The 22,188-nt window shown below is 41.6% G+C and overlaps 1 protein-coding gene across 1 annotated transcript in view; it reads right to left on the bottom strand.

The window, feature by feature from the left end:
• Positions 1–2,948: 2,948 nt before the first annotated feature.
• The window catches only part of robo3 (roundabout, axon guidance receptor, homolog 3 (Drosophila)), a 159,926-nt gene continuing 140,686 nt past the window's right edge, over positions 2,949–22,188 (bottom strand). Inside the window, 17 exon segments of the mRNA XM_020048525.3 lie at positions 2,949–3,736; positions 9,269–9,417; positions 13,261–13,446; positions 13,742–13,748; positions 13,751–13,857; positions 14,092–14,288; positions 14,525–14,749; positions 14,897–15,050; positions 15,744–16,031; positions 17,061–17,200; positions 17,335–17,374; positions 17,728–17,964; positions 18,258–18,435; positions 18,746–18,870; positions 19,432–19,648; positions 20,095–20,216; positions 20,446–20,612. Coding sequence (XP_019904084.2) covers positions 3,725–3,736; positions 9,269–9,417; positions 13,261–13,446; positions 13,742–13,748; positions 13,751–13,857; positions 14,092–14,288; positions 14,525–14,749; positions 14,897–15,050; positions 15,744–16,031; positions 17,061–17,200; positions 17,335–17,374; positions 17,728–17,964; positions 18,258–18,435; positions 18,746–18,870; positions 19,432–19,648; positions 20,095–20,216; positions 20,446–20,612 — 2,551 coding nt within the window. The 3' untranslated portion in view covers positions 2,949–3,724.

Raw genomic sequence — 22,188 nt, forward strand, 5'->3', positions numbered from 1 at the left:
GTTAAATAAACACATCAGTAGCAAGAGGGAGTTTTGTAGCTTTACTGGTATGTATCCTATATTTTGAAATGGTTTTTGCCCCACCAATTTTGTACATATAAAAACGCAACTGAAAGTATGAACCGTCACGTATGTCTCTAAACTGGTTACGCACCTTTATTAAATATACGATCCAAGACAGCACCTGGGACAAGATGCTTTTCTTAAGTACAGCATGTAACGAGTGGGAACATTCTCTTATAGTTTTTTAATAATAGTATAGCTAATTAACAGATAATTAGATTAGATTCAACTTTAGTGTCATTGAGCAGTACAAATACAGTACAACGAAATGCAGTTAGCGTCTAACCAGAATTGCAAATAGAGGAGGCCAGAAAATGTACAAGTATTAATTATATGTACACTCACCTAAAGGATTATTAGGAACACCTGTTAAATTTCTAATTAATGCAATTATCTAATCAACCAATCACATGGCAGTTGCTTCAATGCATTTAGGGGTCCTGGTCAAGACAATCTCCTGAACTCCAAACTGAATGTCAGAATGGGAAAGAAAGGTGATTTAAGCAATTTTGAGCGTGGCATGGTTGTTCGGCCAGAGGGGCCGGTCTGAGTATTTCATAATCTGCTCAGTTACTGGGATTTTCACGCACAACCATTTCTAGGGTTTACAAAGAATGGTGTGAAAAGGGAAAAACATCCAGTATGCGGCAGTCCTGTGGGCGAAAATGCCTTGATGATGCTAGAGGTCAGTGGAGAATGGGCCGACGGATTCAAGTTGATAGAAGAGCAACTTTGACTGAAATAACCACTCGTTACAACCGAGGTATGCAGCAAAGCATTTGTGAAGCCACAACACGCACAGCCTTGAGGCGGATGGGCTACAACAGCAGAAGACCCCACCGGGTACCACTCATCTCCACTACAAATAGGAAAAAGAGGCTACAATTTGCACAAGCTCACCAAAATTGGACAGTTGAACACTGGAAGAATGTTGCCTGGTCTGATGAGTCTCGATTTCTGTTGAGACATTCAGATGGTAGAGTCAGAATTTGGCGTAAACAGAATGAGAACATGGATCCATCATGCTTTGTTACCACTGTGCAGGCTGGTGGTGGTGGTGTAATGGTGTGGGGGATGTTTTCTTGGCACACTTTAGGCCCCTTAGTGCCAATTGGGCATTGTTTAAATGCCACGGCCTACCTGAGCATTGTTTCTGACCATGTCCATCCCTTTATGACCACCATGTACCCATCCTCTGATGGCTACTTCCAGCAGGATAATGCACCATGTCACAAAGCTCGAATCATTTCAAATTGGTTTCTTAAACATGACAATGAGTTTCCTGTACTGAAATGGCCCCCACAGTCACCAGATCTCAACCCAATAGAGCATCTTTGGGATGTGGTGGAACGGGAACTTCGGGCCCTGGATGTGCATCCCACAAATCTCCATCAACTGCAAGATGCTATCCTATCAATATGGGCCAACATTTCTAAAGAATGCTTTTAGCACTTTGTTGAATCAATGCCACATAGAATTAAGGCAGTTCGGAAGGCGAAAGAGGGTCAAACACAGTATTAGTATGGTGTTCCTAATAATCCTTTAGGTGAGTGTATATTTCAAGTGGAATGTGTAGATGTGCAATGAAGGCAAATGCAGTACAAATGGCAACAGTAAATGTGCAATAAGGCAAATAGAGGAGGGCAAGTATTAGATATAGTGTATGTTAATAATAGTTGTTGGGATAATAGTTGTTCATTTACAAATGGCATACTAAATGTGCAAATGAAGGAGTTATGTAGTAAGGTACAATGTGCAATTGGGATGCAGATATAGAAGCAATGAGGTCCCTGAGAAAGACGTGTGTGTAACAACTGCAAAAATGCGAGCACAATGCCAATTCTAAATGTGCAAAGAAGCATGTCCCACTCATGTATAATGAAACCTATGCCTCTGCGTCGGCATATAGCATTTTTTCTAATATGGCACAATACACTTACACAAATTTACATTTTAACTTGCCACGTAATCAATTAAGCAATAACAGTGCTTTGTACCAGTTGGTATTAGATTATCGTCTTTAGACAGAAAAGCTGCAGCTGGGATTTGATTTGAGGATTTGATTTTTGATTGGGAGCATCAACTAAATCAAAGGGAGCTACAATTTCAACTGAGGGGGCTAGAAATTCTCGCACTCGCAAATACACTCCGATGTGATGATGTACATGTTAATCAGTGGTTGAGGATGTAGGGTTAGGGGCTGTGTACTTTGTGACTGGAGTCAAGTTCTTCATCTTTGGTATTGTGTTGGCAGATCGCATCCTTCTTTATGATACATACCCCACCACCTACTGCACCACAGTGTGAGGCCAGTGACGACACACCTCCATTAAATACCACACATTAAGCCTGTCCCTCTGATAGTGCCCTAACCACCCAGCCCTCCCTTTTCCTTCCCATCACACCACCCAGACGCTAAACTCAGCATTATTGTGTGTCGATTTTACTGCAAAACAAATTAAGTCGATAATACAAAAAATGCTGAGAAAGTTTAAGGTTTCGAACACTTTCCGAAGACTGTTTGACTAACTTGGCTGTAGTGTGTACAGAGCACCTTGGGGTTATGCTTGATGTCTCAGGTGGGCAGAGAAGAGAGTGAGTTATTCTTCACTCATAGCTGTGTCCAAAAACTGGACACAACTATGAAGCTCCTTCAAACTGGTAATTTCATGTTTCTCTGTGCAAAGCCAACCAGGTGGAATCTACTATGAATAGTCAAAGGCTTCAGGAAATCTTTAGCATTTTTACTCCATCTGATAATTTTTCAAGATGTTTTGCGTTTGGAGAAATGAGTCATAGGATGATTTGACTGCTTCTTATTTGTTGTGTATTCAAATTTATTATAAAAAATCTTAGCATTACTGGCAAAAAATAAGTTCCCACTGTATTGTTCAACAAATGCATTTTATTTTAACAAAACAACAAGACTTCCAAAGTTAGTCGACAGAACATTTTGGTTTTTTGAACAGAGTACGCAAGTCATCGCGTAATCGCAGCAACACTCCCTCAAGTGACAGTTACAATCTTTTCACCATTTCATCTAACCATTGGTTCACAACAAGCTTTCTTTGTAAAAAATGAAATAAAAAAAACGTAGAAAAGAACAACATTCTCATCGGACCACAGGCAATAAGGATCCAAAAGACAGGCAGAGGCGCCCTGAGAGGACGAAGACCACTGCAGTTTAGCTGTCCGGCTGGCCGTCTGACAACAACACACATTGTGCTTCATATTTTTTGTTGTTTCTCCTCCACAACAAGAGTGCAATAGTCTTTATGCTTTCCCAACAGTATATATTTATACAAAAAGAGGTTGGCACATTCATGACATGTACATTTTATAATGAAAATTTTTTACATTTGTGTTTTCCCTTATAAATACAATATACTTTTTCTTTCCCTGTAACTAGAGCTCATGTAAAAACAGTACAGAGATGGCTATGTACAATGAATGTGGGACAAGCCCAAATAATCATAAATAATGATAATATCAGAAAAGGGATGAAAGTCTGTTGTTTTTAATTGTTCTTTGTACACTGGTCTTCTCTTTTACACATTATTTAACTGTTTGCTTCGAAGGAAGAAAGAAAACAGGAGGCATCAAAGGAACGTTGAATGACAAAGGTGTTTTTTATTTTCCATGAGAGTCTTCCTGTGTCCACTTATCTCATTTCCTGCAACAGACAGACAGATTTTTCTAAGTAATCATCTGCACATAACAGTAAGGAGATCTCATAAAACCTGTATTGAGGATCATTCTAACAAAATCACAGTCAGGCTACATTGCTGGTTTTGAATAGAACACAATGTATTAAATTCAAACCAGTTATAAAACCTCATCAGAATGGAATAACAACCCTGGAGGGGTTGTCCTTGCATTTTAGACTAAAAACCATCACAATATTTATAGACCAAGACAAAAATCCTATTTAGTTATCTTGCAATAACTTAAAACACTAGTCATCCGTTTTATGGGAGAAGTAAGACATGACTCAGTAAACACCTAGAGGGTTGGCTGCTAAGCCAGGCAAGATGTTTGGGGATGGAAAACAACAGCTGAAAAACTATGAAGTTAGATCTGATGATAGGCTGTTAGGAATGGATACTGTATATTTCATATTTGACAACAATAAAAAATAAATCAACTACAGTAACATACAGTATCTCTCAAAATCAGTAAACCCCTCACATTTATGCAAATATATCTATATGTGTTTTAGATTATGTGAAAGGTAAACCATCTATATATCTATATATTATGCGAGTATATCTTTTCATGTGACAACATTGAAGAAATGACACTTTGATACAATGTAAAGTAGTGAGTGTACAGCTTGTATACGTGTAAATTTGCTGTCCCCTCAAAATAACTCAACTCACAGCCATTAATGTCTAAACCGCTGGCAACAAAAGTGAGTACACCTCTAAGTGAAAATGTCCAAATTGGGCCCAATCAGCCATTTTCCCTCCCCGGTGTCATGTGACTCGTTAGTATTACAAGGTCTCAGGTGTGAATGGGGAGCAGGTGTGTTACATTTGGTGTCATCGCTCTCACACTCCCTCATACTGGTCACTGGAAGTTCAACATGCACCTCGTGGCAAAGAACTCTCTGAGGATCTGAAAAAAAGAATTGTTGCTCTCCATGAAGATGGCCTAGGCTATAAGAATTGCTATAAGGCTATAAGATTGCCAAGACCCTGAAACTGAGCTGCAGCACAGTGGCCAAAACCATACAGCGGTTTAACACGACAGGTTCCACTCAGAACAGTTCTCGCCATGGTCGACCAAAGAAGTTGTGTGCACGTGCTCAGTGTCATATCCAGAGGTTGTCTTTGGGAAATAGACTTATGAGTGTTGTCAGCATTGCTGCAGACGTTGAAGGGGTTGGGAGTCAGCCTGTCAGTGCTCAGACCATAGGCCGCAGACTGCATCAAATTGGTCTGCATGGCTGTCGTCCCAGAAGGAAGCCTCTTCTAAAGATGATGCACAAGAAAGCCCGCAAACAGTTTGCTGAAGACAAGCAGACTAAGGACATGGATTACTGGAACCATGTCCTGTGGTCTGATGAGACAAAGATAAACTTATTTGGTTCAGATGGTGTCAAACGTGTGTGGCGGCAACCAGGTGAGGAGTACAAGGACAAGTATGTCTTGCCTACAGTCAAGCATGGTGGTGGGAGTGTCATGGTCTGGGGCTGCATGAGTGCTACCTGCACTGGGGAGCTACAGTTCATTGAGGGATCCATGAATGCCAACGTGTACTGTGACATACTGAAGCAGAGCATGATCCCCTCCCTTCATAGACTGGGCTGCAGGGCAATATTCCAACATGATAACGACCCCAAACACACCTCCAAGACGCCCACTGCCTTGCTAAAGAAGCTGAGGGTAAAGATAATGGACTGGCCAAGCATGTCTCCAGATCTAAACCCTATTGAGCATCTGTGGGGCATCCTCAAACAGGAGGTGGAGGAGCGCAAGGTCTCTAACATCCACCAGCTCTGTGATGTTGTGGAAGAGGACTCCAGTGGCAACCTGTGAAGCTCTGGTGAACTCCATGACCAAGAGGGTTAAGGCAGTGCTTGGAAAATGATGGTGGCCACACAAAATATTGACACTTTGGGCCCAATTTGGACATTTTCACTTAGGGGTGTACTCACTTCTGTTGTCAGTGGTTTAGACATTAAAGTGTTGTGTTACTTTGAGGGTACAGCAAATGTACACTGTTATACAAGCTGTACACTCACTACTTTACATTGTAGCATTGTGCCATTTCTTTAGTGTTGTCAAAATATATAACTCAAATATTTACAAAAATGTGAGGGGTTTACTCACTTTTGTGAGACACTACATTTTTCACTGTAAGTTTAAGGTCCATTGGTCACGAACAGTGTCGGTTGAAGGCTAGTAGCACGTACAGTGTACAATACATTACTATTGTAAACAAGAGCTCAAAGAAAATTCAATGAACCAATCTGTGATTTGTAGGGTGACTACGGTAAAGTGGAAAATATGTAAAAATATATTCTTTTAAACTTTTTCTACTAGTCATTTTATCCCTGAGGAATTGCGTGCACACACAGCTTGTAAGCACTTAAAAGGCTTTTCTGCCACTTCACTAGGGATGGAGTCTACAGAGACGGCACTTAAAGCAGCGATCCTGCAGTGTAATGCAAGACAGGGGACCACAGGCCTGGCCTCACATTACTCCACACTGTGCAGGGGATTGTGTATTTAAGGACAAACATATTTTTAATAAAAGTGACAGTATTTGTGAAGAACAGTAGACATAAATACATTTCTATATGTTTCACAGGGTTTGTCATTTTACTAAACTTGTTAAAATGTCCATGCCAGTGAATGCCAGTTCATGTCAGTTATGTATGACACTAATGCTGAACACACACATAACTCCTATTTTATTATGTATGCAATGAACTGTATGAAGAAACTGAATACATGTGCTGGATACTGAGCTGAGCCTTTCTTGATTAAGAAAGACCAATGTTTGTTAGAGGGGTAAATTATTCCTTGTGCGCTGCCGACTGTATGCTACAAATCCATGAGGATGGGATGCTTGTAATCTCTATAACTATTGGCCAATATATATCTGTCTTGCGTAGCTAGGGTTTTTAGAATCATTGGTAAATGTACTGCTTCGCTCTTTTCTGTCTGAAATGGATCATCTAAATGTACATTAACTCTGTTTTAGACAAGGTTACAGTGCTTACATTTTGGAGACTTTGGATAATACCTGTAACTCTGTTGCTTTGTGTATAGAAATACACTAATCGTTTGACACTGTTCACTCCTTTTTAGTGAGGTAGGTGATTTCATTAGGCTGGATAACCAACACAAGACTCATAACCACTACTGTGTACGGTGTATATGGTGCAGTCTATAAGTATTTGGACGTTGACGCGTTTTGTTGTTTTGGCCCTGTACTGAGCACATTGGATTTTTAAATTAACAATGAATGAGAATTAAGTGCAGACTGTCATTTTTAAATTCAATGTATCTACATACATAAACGGTGAACCATGTAGGAATTACAGCCTTATTTCACTGTGTTATTTCAAATCCAAAATGCTTCAATCCAAATGACAAAATACTGTCCAAATACTGAACTGCATTTTGCATGCTATATTCTGGATACCATCACGTAGACTTGCATTACATCAATGTACATTTTAGCACCTTTTAAAAAACTAAACATCTTTTGCTTTATTCAAATTTCGTATAGTTGAATAATGATTTAGTATAATTATTGTCAAAAGTCAACAAATGCTCTTAGTTTTAGTCACATTTTAGTCAAATCAAAAGTATTGCCTGATTAATCTATAATAAACATTTCACTGACTTCTGAGTACACAAACATAAATTGTTCTACCAACAAATCTTTCTGCATAAACATTATTGGATGATTCTATTCTCAAATAGGTAGAAGAATGAATGTAAAAACATTCACTGATTGTGTGAGGTGAAATATATTTAAACTACTCTAAATCATAAACATGTATTTGTCCAATGAAATCAATTGCAAAATCTCAATTGTATGAATAGAACAACTCTAACAAAATACTGTAGCTAGCTAGCGTCATTATTAATCTTGTAGTGGGTCCATACACCTTTTTAAGTAGGCATTGCGTATATACTCCTTAATTCCATACTGATACGTGTCAAAATAGTTTACGGCTACTATATACAATGTAAAGTAAGGCTGATGGAACATATAACGTTTAGTTAACAATATCGATAGCCTTCTATTATTTATTAACATTTTAAGCGCAACGTTGTGCATAGTATGGATCTGTAAATGGAATGTAATTAGCCACTACAGATGCATACAGCACTCGCATTATTGTTTGAGTACTTTAATTGACATGGATGAAAATATTAGTTGGAAATGTAAGAACAAGAGGAAAATAAGTTTAGATAGTTGATAAATTGGGTTATACCCACTTTAGGCACCACACCACTGATTTTCTCTGTGAATATATTGGGATGATGCGCTTTCAGATGTGTTTTGATGTTTGTAGTATTTTTCCATCAATTTGTGGTGGCAAATGCTATATTTGCCAGGGGAAACATTGCATTCCGTTAACAGAACTTGACATTTGAAGTGCTTCCAAATGTCTGCCCTTTTTTTCTAACAGATAGTGGTATTTGGATGTTTTCTTTCAAAATGCATCTTGTTTGACTAGTAAAGAAATTGAAGATTCACATTTGAATCCTTTACAATTATAGATTCTGTCATTTGACATTAGAAACAGTCCATACTACATTTATGTCTGTTTTAGACTACAAGGATTTAATATACATACAGTCTCTTTACTGTCTTGCTGTCTTCCACTCTGCCCTAAGATTCATCACCACAGACAACTTCACGACTCATTACTGTGTTTTGTCTCAGAAGGTATGATGGGTCTCTAAATATAAGAAGTGAGATGCATTCTCTTATGTTTTAAAAGCACTTGTAGAAACATCCAGCATATATGGCACTATAGGAATATATCACTGTGAAACTATGTATAAGACTAGGTAAACCTAAAGTAACCTCAGAGCTATGAAAGACAGATTTAAATTTTCCTGCTGTACAGAAGTGGAATTTGCTACATAATGATCACAGGCTTTAATGCTTTGTAATTCTTAATTGGTTTAAAGCATCGCTGGAGGTTTCTCTTCAAACTTACTTTGAATGGCTTGCTGAGTGCTTGTTGTGTAACTTTCTCTAGGGCATTTAAAAAAGTCTAATTGAGAACTTTTTGTTCTTACCAAATTTTTTTCTTTTTTGTCATGTTTGTATTTTACATGTCTGCAGTTTAAGAGACTTTTCTGGTCCTGGTTTGGAACATGTTGTTTTATCTGTTTTTCTTAAAATACTGTTATGTTTAACAGTACACTTGGTCTCAGTGTAGTTTATTGTTATGTTTTTTAAGTGAAGGCCCACAATCGTTTCTTGCAGCCATTGTATCTTACTTATAGTATGAAAATGAATATTCCATTCATATATATTTTTTAGGGAGGTCACTATTTGGCCTACGCTATTATCTGTTCTCACCCTTGAATAACACTAGTGGATATCACAGAACCAAAGAACTAGAACCAACCATGTTACTGTATTCTAGAGTATATTCTAACCATCCCTCCATTCAAAACCAGTAGATATGTTGGCTCATACTAACAAGAATCCTTCACTGCCTCACCTCATTGCGTTTTCTGCCCGAGCCGTGACCTCCTCGTGACCCCGTGGAACCCCGCGACGAGGAGCTTCCAGTGGTGGAGCAGTTACTGGACATCTGACTCCCTCTGCCAGTCAGGTAGCAGGGCTTGCCATATGGGATCAGGTCCTCATCTGTGAAAGAGATGGGGATGGTTGGGGTCAGGGGTCAGAGATTTTCCTTTTTTTTTACTGATGAAAGAGGGATCACAGATCTGTATCTGCAATTTGTAATGCTTCCAATTGGGTAACGTATCAGTTGAACACTTCTAACTGCTTGGCCTGAGAATGTTTTTTGGTTGGGATGCACGCTTCAACTCAGATGTCGGCCAGTGTACAGGTGAGGATGTGTCAGTGTCTTTAATCCAAATCCGATTTTTTTGTCTGTTTTGTGTGTGTGTGTGTGTGTGTGCGCGCGCATGCGTACCTGTGGGCATGTGTGAACGTGTTCATAAACATGATGTACAGATATGGCTGTATAGATGTGCCTGCACTTTTCTTACATTTTTTCTTTTTGGTTTTTGTAAAAAAAATTAAGTTGCTCTCCTACTTTTGGACATTTAGTTATTGAATTTTACCATTGCAGAGACTATGTAATATTTGTTAACTTCGGGGTCCATAAAGAATATTGTGAATATAAAGAATAATGACCTAAAGTCTCCAGACACGCCAGAGTTATAACTTGGTTGTACAGCCATTGGCAAATTGGTCTACTTTTTGGGAGGGAATTGCTCCAATTCTTCAATGTTTTTAGACAGACATTTCTTGGTCAATACTAAACATAACAAAACACACAATAACAGTGCCAATAATGTAATGTAATACCTTAGACAAGCAGTGTGTAGAGGTAGTAGTGGGGATGTAGAAATGAGTTACAAAATAAAAACACACATTTCAAGATCTGTGCTTTTATGCTCAGGATGCAGCCAATGAAGCACAGGATCAATGTTCTATCTAAGCTGCGCGCTTGAACAATCGCGCACTACTTGCGCGTTCTCCGCGCACAAGAAAATCTATGCAGTGCATAAAATAAAATCCAACATTAACTGTAAATTAATTAAACACATAACAATTTATTCTGTACCAGTTTGCAATGTACAGGTGTCCAGCCAATTATATGATGAAGTTCACTTACGCATCCAATCAATGTCATTGACAGCCATTTATGTGTATGTGCCCTGCCAGTGTGTACGCGACGCGGGTGTTTTGCAGGTCAGCTAGGTAACAGTGCGGCGGAGTTAAGAGAAGCAAATGCTACTAACCCCTTATTATGGTGAAACGAACAGGCAGTGGCACATCCACTCACCAAGCCAAAGTAAAAAAGAAATGTAGTTCTTTTATGATGGCTGTCGGAGTGTGTGCAAACAAAAGAACAATCGGTGAAACTAAGTGAGATTTTTTCAAGTGAGAAAGGTCTGCTCTGCAAAACATGCTGCGAAGCCAAAGTAGCAAGCGAGTTTTGGGAAGGAAAAATGTGGACTGAATGGAAGTTGGACTAACTCAAGCGTCACATTCAGCAGAAAAGTCATTTGAATGCTGTTGGAATTGTATGAAGACTCAAGATGGGAAAGGGGATTGGTACATTATTGCGGGAGAGCGCAAAAGACAGAGAGAAGAGGAACAAGCTGTCACACAAAAATAAATCTGACCCTGAGCAAGTTAAAGTTCTCATCGACAATATTCTACTCGCCTTCAAAATGAATGCATCAATGCTGTCGGTTCAACAAATCCACGATCACATGGCAAAGTATGTGAGTATACCAGAAAGCTGGCGAACTCAATCAACCAGAGAGTGCAGAATGAGACGAGGTGCAATGTTAAAAATGCACCCTGGGATACCCTGATAGTAGATGAGAGCACAGACATAGCACAAAATGCTAGTCATATGTATTAAATAAAGGGAGGAAAATGACGTCAACTATAAAACTATGTTCGGCGGCGTCATCCAGCTGACTGCATGCACTGCTCAGGACACTGTGCAGGCAATAACTCAGTTTTACTCCAAGCATGGACTGGACATGCAGAGAATGGTGATGTTGACCTCCAATGGCGCCTCAGTAATGCTAGGAAAGCACAGCTTTATTAAAGCGGCAAATACCACACCTAACTGAACAACATTGTGTGACCCATAGAGAAGACTTGGGCATTGATGATGCTTGGAAAGATGTGTCTTTGATGTGAGATGTGGAAACTCTTCTTAGAACTGTATATTCCACTTTCTATCGGTCCACTGTTCAGAGGGGCAAAATGGAGGACCTAGCAAATTCTTGATGGGGATACTCTGTCATTCAGGCCTCTGAACGAATTGCGATGGCTGTCGCGGCACCAAGCTGTGAAAGCTGTTCTGAGGAACTACACTGCTTGAAGAATACTGCAAGAGAGAATTCAGTGACAACAGAGATCCAGTGGCAAAGTACTGCTACAAAAAACAGAGTAATTCAAAGTTCAAGGTTACTCAAACTGCTCTGAGAGATGTTTTGGGCCAGCTAGCACAACTCTGCCTTTCTTATCAGAGACGCAACCTGACTGTGATGGAAGGGCACTGCTTTGCAAGTGAATTTGCGTTCCCAATACTTGAAGGAGAAGGATGTTCAGAGTGTCAGTAGGACCGTGTCAAAGAGGTGTTGAGGACCTCATCAGCTGATGGTAGAAATACTGGTGAGATTACTCTATTCGTAAGCTCTGTGATCACTTGGATGCTCGTTTTCCACAGGATGAATTAAAGTAGTGGTCTGCATTTGACATTGAAGCATTGAGCTCAGATATCAGTTTTGACTATGGATCAGCAGACATTGCTACACTGGCAAAGAAGTATGAGGCCATTCTCCACTACCCACAGTCTATGGAGGCCATTAACAGTCAATATGCTGAATTCAAGTACATAATGAAGCAAAACCTTGAACAATGGTCAATCAGCACATTATCAGATATAGTGGCTGCAGCACTTAGATGCGATGAGCTGAAGGAGGTCTCACAGCTTGGGGATAGTTGTGCTACATTTCAAGCTTCCAGTGCAGATTGTGAAAGAGGCTTTATTTTTAATGAATCATATCAAAACAGCATCCAGAAATCATGTTGAAGTGGCACATTTGGACCAGCTGACGCACTTAAAGACAAAGCAAGAAGCAGACGGGGCCGTCAACCTGGACAAAGTGCACAACTATTGGTGAAGTGAGAAGGACAGAGAGGTGAAAATAAGGTGAAATTTAAGTCAGCTTTGTGCTTATTCTAGTGTCATTTATTAAGAATTTTAAGGATTTATGGATATTAATCATTAAATGTAGTTACTACTAGATAATTTGTGGGTAGTAGAAACGCTAATAAAGAACTGTATAATTATATATTTTATAGACAAAGAGTTACAGGAATTTACACTGTATCACATGTTTCTGCTACAGCACACGTCATTGTGCAAAAAGTGAATGTTTTAATGTGAACAAACTTTTATCTCTGAAAGGTGTACATGTCTCAATTCTTCAAGAGCATGACCCTCACACTGACATATAACATACTACACAGCTCATTAACAACAAGATTTTTGTCTTTTTCATTTTAAGTGGGCCAAATAACTTATATTAAAAGTAAACTAACAGAAATTACTGCTGTAATTAGATTATTTTAATAAGCCATGTAACTTGCTATGATCTCGGGTTTTGGACAGGTGTGATACTGGTATGTGGCCACAGCGTGCACGTCTGATGTTGCTCATAGTATTCCACAGTGTATTTGTATTCCACAGTGTAATTTGAGGGAACATTGCACAGGATGCAGCCAGTGAAGCTCAGGATGCAGCCAATGAAGCTCAGGATGTTTAGATTATATTAGAAAAATATTAAACCATCTAAGTATTTTCCAGGTGATTGAGTGACTGTATTTGTATGTGAGTGTTAACAGGCTAATGCAATGCTTATGGCTGGCTGTTTGTGCATGTTTCTGGTGATATGAGTTTGAACACCCTTCAGTATCTGCACCACTCACCATCTTGGCGTCGCTGTCCCGGTCCTTTCCTGTGGGGGGTGCTCCTCTCTCCTTCTCTCCTTTCCATGGAAGACAAGGTCCCGGGGTTAGCTTCTCTCTCCAGGGATGTATGGCCATAGTCTACGGCTCCAGATGGGCCACGGACTCCTCTGTCTTCTGGGGGTGGCTCTGGTGGAGGGGGGAGATCTGGAGGAGAACACACATGGACAACAGGGTTAAAGTAGGAAGATCTGGAAGAGAACACACATGGACAACAGAGTTAAAGTTAAAGACCTTGCCGGAAAAGCACAAGAAACATTTTTCATTACCGAGCAGCAAGTAAACATTTTGTTGTGTGGTCTGCTTTGTGGATCCTTTCCATATACATTTAAAATGTGAGACATTTCACATAGATCTATGCTTCTGCCTAACACACATTTATTGATTTTTATGTTTGTTTTTCCATCCATACGAACACAGACACACGCGCACACACTCTCACCTCCTTGGTGAGCACCTCTCTTCTGTAAGCACTGCTCTTGAGGTTCTTTCTTTTCACTCGTGACTTCTGGCCAGGGGGTGTATGTGTGTTGTCTGCTGGGGAAGGCCGAGCTCGTACTGTAGACCGGTGACAAAGACAACATTACAAGACAGTGATGGATCCTTTAAACCACTGTACAAAGAAAACAATACATTTTCAGCAGATTGTTTGGGTGTTATAGAACTTAAATACTGTATGGAAATAATGTGGTGTGTGTGTGTGTGTGTACATATAGGTTTGAATGCATCTCTGTATGCACATTTGTGCGTGGGACATTCACATTGTGAGCGCAAGGAATTAGCATCACTGACCAGGTGTGGTGGAGCTGACATTGTCGGCACTCAGCGCTACTCCCTGGCTGAGGTCTCGGCGGTGGGCCAGGCCGTTGCGGAGCGGTGTGCCCCCTTGAGAGCTCTCACCATGCTTCTGGGCTGAGAGGTTGGGGTTTGATTGTGTGAAGGGTGGGCTGGGAGCCCTGGGCACCGGGACAGGACCGCAAGGTAACCTACTGCAGAACCGCAAAGCAATGACAGGCTTCTTACTTTACTATGCTAGGGTACGTAATTTAATGCTATCTGTTAATGGTATTGGGAAATTACAGCACCAAGGCAATTATTATAAATAGATTTTTATTATTCACTGCTGTCACCATTAGTATGGCAACAGTCCAACTGTTACCAGTGTTCATCAGTATATTTCTGGTGTGACTTTAAGAATGTTACTAAGTTTGCTGTCAGATCATACCGTGCGTGCAGATGCCCCTCGAGGTGGTGTAAGCGTGCTGCGTCGTGGGGAGGATGGCGGCTCTCCTCTCTGGGCGATGGCGTTAGTGTGGCGGTGGATTGGTGACTGTAGGAGGTGGCTGGGGAGGAGGCGTCAACCTTCGAGGGAGGAGCTGCACCGTCGTCACAACCCTCGATGAGATAGGTCCTCTCTGGAAGGGGCGGGCACCACTCATCCTCATCAGACCTGGGAAGGTGGAAAAGGAAGAACGGGGCCACCAAGGGTCTATATATGTTTCTATATACGTGTCATGGTACATTGATGAAGTTTTCTCTTAACCCTGAGCAAATTGAAAACGGTCAACATTTTGTTTGGTAGTGTTTGCGTGCTTACCCTAGGTCCATGTCCTCGTGCTCTTCCACTGGCAGTTCCTCTAGCACGCACTGTTCCAGCTCCCCAGAGGAGGGGGGCGGTGGGAGGGCTTCGGTCCAGTTCAGAGAAGGGGTCTTCACCGCCTTACCCATGGACTTCTGCTTGGGTTTACCGGCTTGAGTTACATGAACACATAAATACATAGATTAGTGATGTACCAGGAAAAAGCCCAAGGATATTTTACGTACAAACTGTTCATAAATATTACATTTGAAAGCCTATATATTAAATGATGAGAACTTTCATAAAGGCCACACAGAGAATTTAAGAAAAATGCTTGAAATGCTTGCTATAGGCCTACATCCAGCATTTTGCTACGGACCTACATGTTTTATGAAGCTTGTATTCAACTGTCACACAAGTTTCTATTTCTTCTGGCACCAGAGGGATTTATCTGGATCTATGATTTCATTGCCCACCTTGTTACCGTCAGTCCGGTGACTTTGTCACAGAGGGCAGTTCATATTGTCATTTATTCTTATTCTGTGTTGGAACAGCTGAATTGCTTGACTAAATGTTAACATTTGGTGAATTCAGAAGTTATATTTTCACCAAGGAATCAAGTTCAAATGGCACTGAATTGGAGTGACAACCCACCTGTTGGTTGCTGGTAAGTTTTTCATTGTTACAAACAGTAGGTAAGTAACCACTTCATCTTTCTTGCTAGGTAGTAGGTTAGCTATGGCTATGTGTTGCTTGCTCTCTTAATATGTTGACATTCAATACATGTGAATGTCATTTTTGAGTTCCTCGTGCCCCACCCATTAAACATCAACCATCGGACCCACAGTCTTGTGTACAGTCTTACCACTTTCGATCCTGCAGCGTTCGGGCTGAGCATACTGGGAGGAGGGACCGGCAGGCTGAGTGATCCAGTGGCCCCCGTCTTGCTCGGTAGGGCTGTGAGATCCCTGGTGCGCCTGGTTGGTGAAGGGCATTATGGGAGTGCTGGCGTAAGGCGTGGTGGAGGAGTAGGGGCTGTTGAAGCTCCGTAGATCCTCAGCAGTGGGGTCAATGGTGCTGTAGATTGGGCCTTCAGTAGAGCCACCGGTGCTGTACTTCTCAGTCTGGTTCAGGTAGTTGGAAATACCCGCTTCTGGTGGGGAGTAGGTCAGAGGGAAGAAGTCAGGTTCAACTGGGGTCATCTTTTGTTATTTTAGTCACTGACCACACCACACAAAAAATGTGTCGTAGTGATTCCCACAAATCCAACAATAATATTGTGGGATACGTGTCGTAGTGTTGTTTTTTTCTTCCCCACAGAATACTTATCTGGCTTACAGTTAACTGACAGTGACGTTCAGTTAGTTGTGTTGGTTAAACAGCAGTTGCATTCGAGTGAAATCGAAGTTTTGGGGCGGTTCCATTAAATGGCCATAATAAAAAAAAATGACATTGTATTATCAGAAGATTTCTCTAATGTATCTGCAGTATATATGTTTTACAACATTTATTCACCAGAAATGCGTACAGAATTGTATCGTAAAATGTATAATTTATATTGGTCCAATTGGAAAACGACCTACTCCCTCTTTTCCATCGATATCATTAAGACATTCAACCATCTCTACTCAGAGGAACATGAACAGACATGGCAAACAGAATCCCATTGTAATTTCCTTGTTGCCAACATTAAGGTCATCTAATATCTGCTGTGACAAAACAAACACTGTATAGTGTAGAGAAACTTTGTGCCATCTACCTCTATATTGCTTTCGTTTGTAAGCTTGTAAACTAAAATTTAAAGTGAGTACAGTGAGTATGCTATAAGAGGAGAGTTGATTTAAATGTGTACCAGTGTTTCTGTAATACAGCTGGCTTCCACAAGCTGGGAGAACATTACGATATCTCCTTTAAGTTTGTTTGCTCATGACACCCCCTTTAAAATGGATGAAAGAGAATATATTTACCCCTCAAATCAGGTAAGGCCCAGGGCTCAGAAATCACAGGCACCTTTTTGAGGGTGCGGGCCCTAGGTTGGGAACCTCAACAATTTAACCTGTTGGGCTGTCAGAGGGGATTCACACCCAAATCTGTCATACAAGTGGATTTCACATGAGCAGAACTGATACACAGAGATCATCCCTGGTTGTCACGGTGAGCATGATCAGGCTGTGTTTCATACCATTGTAGTATCTCTCTTCAGTTTCGTGTTTGGTGGTGCAGCAGTTCACTGCCTCCTTGCCAGTGTGGACCAGGTTGGTGGTTGGCCAAGAGTCTGCCAGCCACGGATAGTTGCCCATGTTCCCACCCAGCATGCCAGGCCTAAGACATGAAACACTGTTTTTATCTGCCAATCCATAGCTGAGTTCTTATCACACAACATGGATTTACTAGAAGGTTTCGTAATAACAATAGTCAAATCTATTTGAAATAACATACTGCACAAGCATCCTTACCGTCCATTCAGCCCAGACGCCTCTCCGTGTGGAAAGCCAACTGCAGCAGAAAGGAGACGTGCATTTAGGTGTGAATGGAATGGTAAAATACTAAAATGCCGAGGTTCTCATTTCCATGTGTCTGGACCCAGAGTATAGCTGCTTTTCATTCTAACCCTCCAAATAGGGCCTTATTTAAACCCGGGACATCAGGTGAAAACATCTAACTAGCCAGTAGAATAGGTAACCAACAGTACTGGGCTCCTCCATCTGTAATGTTGGGAGGAGGACGTGGTGCAGTATGGTTTGGCGAAGTCAATATATTGTTAAATACTGTAGTTGTCCTTGTAAAGTACAGGAGAACATTTATATGGTTTACAACATTACGTGGTGTATAAGAGGTGCGTGAGATACCTGCGGGCGTGTAGTTGAATGAAGCTGTGTAGTGACTCAGCTCCTTCCTCTTCTTGCGGCGGCAATAGATCCACATACTGAAGCCCATGAGGATGACCCAGCAGGCTCCACCGATGCCGGCGATGAACGCTGGCTGCTTCACCACATCAGTGATCTGCTCGGCCAGGCTCACAACGCCTTCGTCACTCTCCTCGCCCCTGCCGGTACCGGGCTTTGATGGGGCTTCCTGTGGGAGCTCTGTGGGGAAACGGCAAGTCAGTGAGGATTTCAGTGGAAAACTCCTCTACCCTGTGAATATTCTAACACTGCATGGTTTACGTGATGTGAGACAAAATGTCAGTGGGGTTTAAAAGGCTACAAATAATACACCATTCAGGTGTAAGTATTAGACAGCCTCTAAAAATGTTGCTTCACAAGTGATCAATATGCGCCTGTTTCATTAAACAATGTGTGTTGTGGTTTTAGCGTCCCGCCATTATTGTCCTTCTGCCTGATATCCTGGAGGTGATTTGTGTTTTTCGGAGACTCACTGATAAGGACTGGCACAGGTCGGCTGTGGGTACCCACTCCAGCGCTGGTCACCGCTGCCACCTCCACCTGGTACAGGATGCCGGGGAGCAGCCCCTTGAGCCCGGTGGACAGGACGGTGCCTTCCACAGTGGTGTTGATGTGGTAGCGGGTCTGGGTGTCGTTGCCTACACACCACACCTGTTGGTGTGAGAGATGAAAGAGGCTTCCATGTTAGTTGTGCCCGTTGACACTGTTTTCCTCCCCTGTTTTAAGTTTGGAAGCATGGTATTTGGTTAAGAATGTATTTGTCAACTGTTCTTAGTTTCTTGTACTTGCTTTAAAAAAAATCGAAACAATTCCTAGTTACCCCTCTGTGTCTAAGTACAATATCTGTTTTAATGAATCCTAAATGAACTATGGAGTTTAACTATTAATAGGAAATGTCCATGTTGCTTTTTCTAGTCATTGGACTGATTCAATAATGGTGTTCTCGCTACAGTCAGCATACCTTGTACTCCTGGATGATTCCGTTCTGCATCTCAGCAGGGGGAGGCTCCCAGGACACATTAATACTGGAGCTGTTGCTCACCTTCACTGTTACCACGGTGACAGCTCTAGGAGGAGCACTGGGTACTGCAGGGAAAGAGGAGCAAGGTGTGAAAGAGCCCCAACTTAATTTTAATATACATAGAAAAGATGAAATGGGTGCATTTGGCAAGATAGCAAAAATGTGATTGGAGTTTAATATAAATGTCAAACTCATCAAATTCCATGAAGTGGTTATTGAACTGAATAGTGCTTTGTCTTGATGACACAGAATGAAGGTCACACAGGGAATTGCAAACCAATTGAGACTGAAATGCTTCAACTGCTCTGAGGTTTCAATGATAGAGGCCCTTGAACACTGTGGCTTTATTAAGTCAGAGAACTAAAAAGCAGCCTGCATTATGCCTTCCAAGACAAGCAAAGTAATTGAAAAGAATACAAATAAAAGACTAAATGGGTAAATTCAAGGCAGAATATTTTAGACAGCAATGACTGTTCATGACAAATTATAGCTGAAATTAAACATGAAAGTTCTGTGTAAGTTTTCCACCCTTCCATACAACAAAGACAGTAAGTCAAGGATAAAGTCTCAACAAGGACAGTAATTGTGAGCGTTGTCAATAGTTTTCAGGTTTTCGCCAGTCTTACCTTCCTCTGGAGTTCTGACCAACAGCAGTCGGCTGTCCTTGCCTTGGAACTCATCGAAGTAGGGCCGGATCTTGATCTCGTACTCTGTGCCTTTGAGCAGGTCAGCTATCACGGCCAGCCTCTCTGATGGGGCCTTGACATCCTGCAGCTGCCAGGTGCCGCCTCCGGGCCGGTAGAGGAGACGGTAGCCCTGGATGTACTGGGACTGACGGTCCACCTGGGGAGGCGAGAAAGAAGGGAGACCCAGAAGAGTACGGGAAGGGGTGGAGTTACAGACAGTATCGTAGAGAGACGTGATCACATAGAACGCCATTCCATCCACAACTACAGCAGACATCAAGACACCACGGGCACTGTGAAGAGACCTAAACACAGACATGTTTCACTACGCTTGCGGTCAACCCAAAATGATTCTCATTCAAAATACTATTTTCCCTTAAACCTTAACAAAAATCAAACCTAACCCCAAAAACTTAAACATAACACTAAACCTAAACCTAATGTAACCCCTAACTATAATTCTAACTGCAAATGTCCCTTTTACACTAATCATTCCACCTAAGTCATATAATAATATGTTTCCTCAATGGCCAGTGAAGGGTCAGCTTTTCATTGTTTTACTGTCCCTATTTGTGGTCTCCACCAGGACAGTAAGGTACTCACTGTCCAGGACACTTGCACACTGGAGGCCGTGAGAGTGACAGGCTCTTGTAGCTGAACAGCAACCTCGCCCAGCTCTCTCTGGACCTGCCTGTGATCCACTCCTTGTCCGGTAGGACTCACATCTGCAAACACCATCATCAAACAAAAAAAATCAATACACAAAGAACTAAAACAATAAAAACCCAGTAGTTTATCTCACATATACAGTATGATTGGTTGAACAGCCCATAAGTTGGTTGAACAGCCCACAAGTTTGAAGCCTTCATAATGTAAGGCTTTAAAATGAGATTGTTTTTCTCCACTTTTATCACAGATATACTTTTAACACTGCACTAACAACCAGGTACTGACCTTGAGTGCGGACGGGCTCAGAGATGGGGCTAGGGTCACTCAAGCCGTAGGCATTGACAGCTCGCACTATGAACAGGTAGATGGTGTTGGGGAAGAGACCACCGACTGTGTGTTTCTCCAACTTGACCAGGTCGGCCACCGTTTGCCATGTACTGCCTGCTGATTGGCTAGAGTAGGAGACCACACACAGTGATGTCATATTATTTGTAATTTCCAATTCCACATTCAATGGTGACCATAAACTTAACTTCACCATCATCTTACAGAGAATACAACTTGGTAAAGACAAAAAAAAGACTCCTATGTCTTTTTACAGAGAATCGTATCGGAGCCCAGAGAACTGTGGAGCCAGTGTTGAGCTGTTTGCTGGGGCTTAGCCGCGTTAGTCATTAAGTGATGTGTTCAACTGTGCTTTGCCATTTGCCACGCTCATTTGACGCACTGCGTTCCCAAGCCTGGTGACAGATTCAGGCAATGATGGCGGGGCTATTTTTAGCCGACTCAGGTTTTTACCCACGATGCATCATCACAGCATGCCAGAACGCATCTGGTAAATGACAATCATGCCAGCTGTGTGTTTGGGACAGGTTTTTTTGTTCAGTTTCTTGATTTTGTCATTTTAAATTGGCTTGTTTTTCTAACAACTATGTGTGAGAAGATTTGCATAATGATACAGTTTTGATCTGAAATAATGAGATCCGTCTTGTGAACAACACATTAAATGAAGGTAAAGGGAAATTTGCTCTTGCTTCTTTGACCTTCAGTGGTGCCATTTGCCTATTTTTCCTGCTGCTAGCTTTTAATTTACTGTCTGCCCTTGTTTGTTTCTCTGTGGCATGGTCCTATTACTCCTGCTCAGACATATATTTTTCCTTCATCTGTTCTCTTTTTATTTTCCCTTCCAGCCCAGCAATTGGGGCAGCAGGCGACTGACATTACAGCCGACCTATACAATTAGGCAACAGCAATAAAAGCTGCTTGAGCTGTAAATATTCCTCCAGAAGGCCTCCCAATACTCGCTGTAATAAATCCAAGGTCACATTATTGGAGGACAAGCTGAAGTGTCGGTGGGACACAGGAAAACACATATACATGTGCACATACACTCCAAACACAATTTTAGCAACATTAAGTCTTCAGACAGTAACTACGTCATGACATGAGCCTGGTGAACTAGGCATGAGGCAGCAGGGCTCACCCACACACATACAGTTGCAAGTATATTTTGTTTTCAGATATAATTATTTTCCTAAGAGCTGATATGATTCCCGTCCATCTGTTTCGACCGAATAATCTATGCCTACCATAGAACACACAAGATGCACAGAAAATATGAATCTTTTTTAGGACATAGCAGGGGAACAGATTTGAGATCAGGGTTTATTGTCGGTGTAACCAACTACACAGCAACTCTTCTGCATAAAAAGTGTTATTAGTCTAACCTAGCTAGTTTGTCTTGTTTACGCTGTTGCAAGTTTGTTTGTTTTCCACCTCAACCGGGCATTGAGTGGAGCCTACTCTAGGCAACGTATTACCAGTCTAACGTATAGCAGCTGACTCCACCCACCTGAAAGTCTCCATGATATAGAGGCTGACTCCCCCCACCCTGAAGGCCTCCATAATATAGAAGCTGACCCCACCCACCCAAAGGCCTCCATGATATAGCAGCTGACTCCACCCACCTGAAAGTCTCCATGATATAGAGGCTGACTCCCCCCACCCTGAAGGCCTCCATAATATAGA

This window comes from Esox lucius, chromosome 7 (assembly GCF_011004845.1).
Source record: "Esox lucius isolate fEsoLuc1 chromosome 7, fEsoLuc1.pri, whole genome shotgun sequence".
NCBI lineage: Eukaryota > Metazoa > Chordata > Actinopteri > Esociformes > Esocidae > Esox > Esox lucius.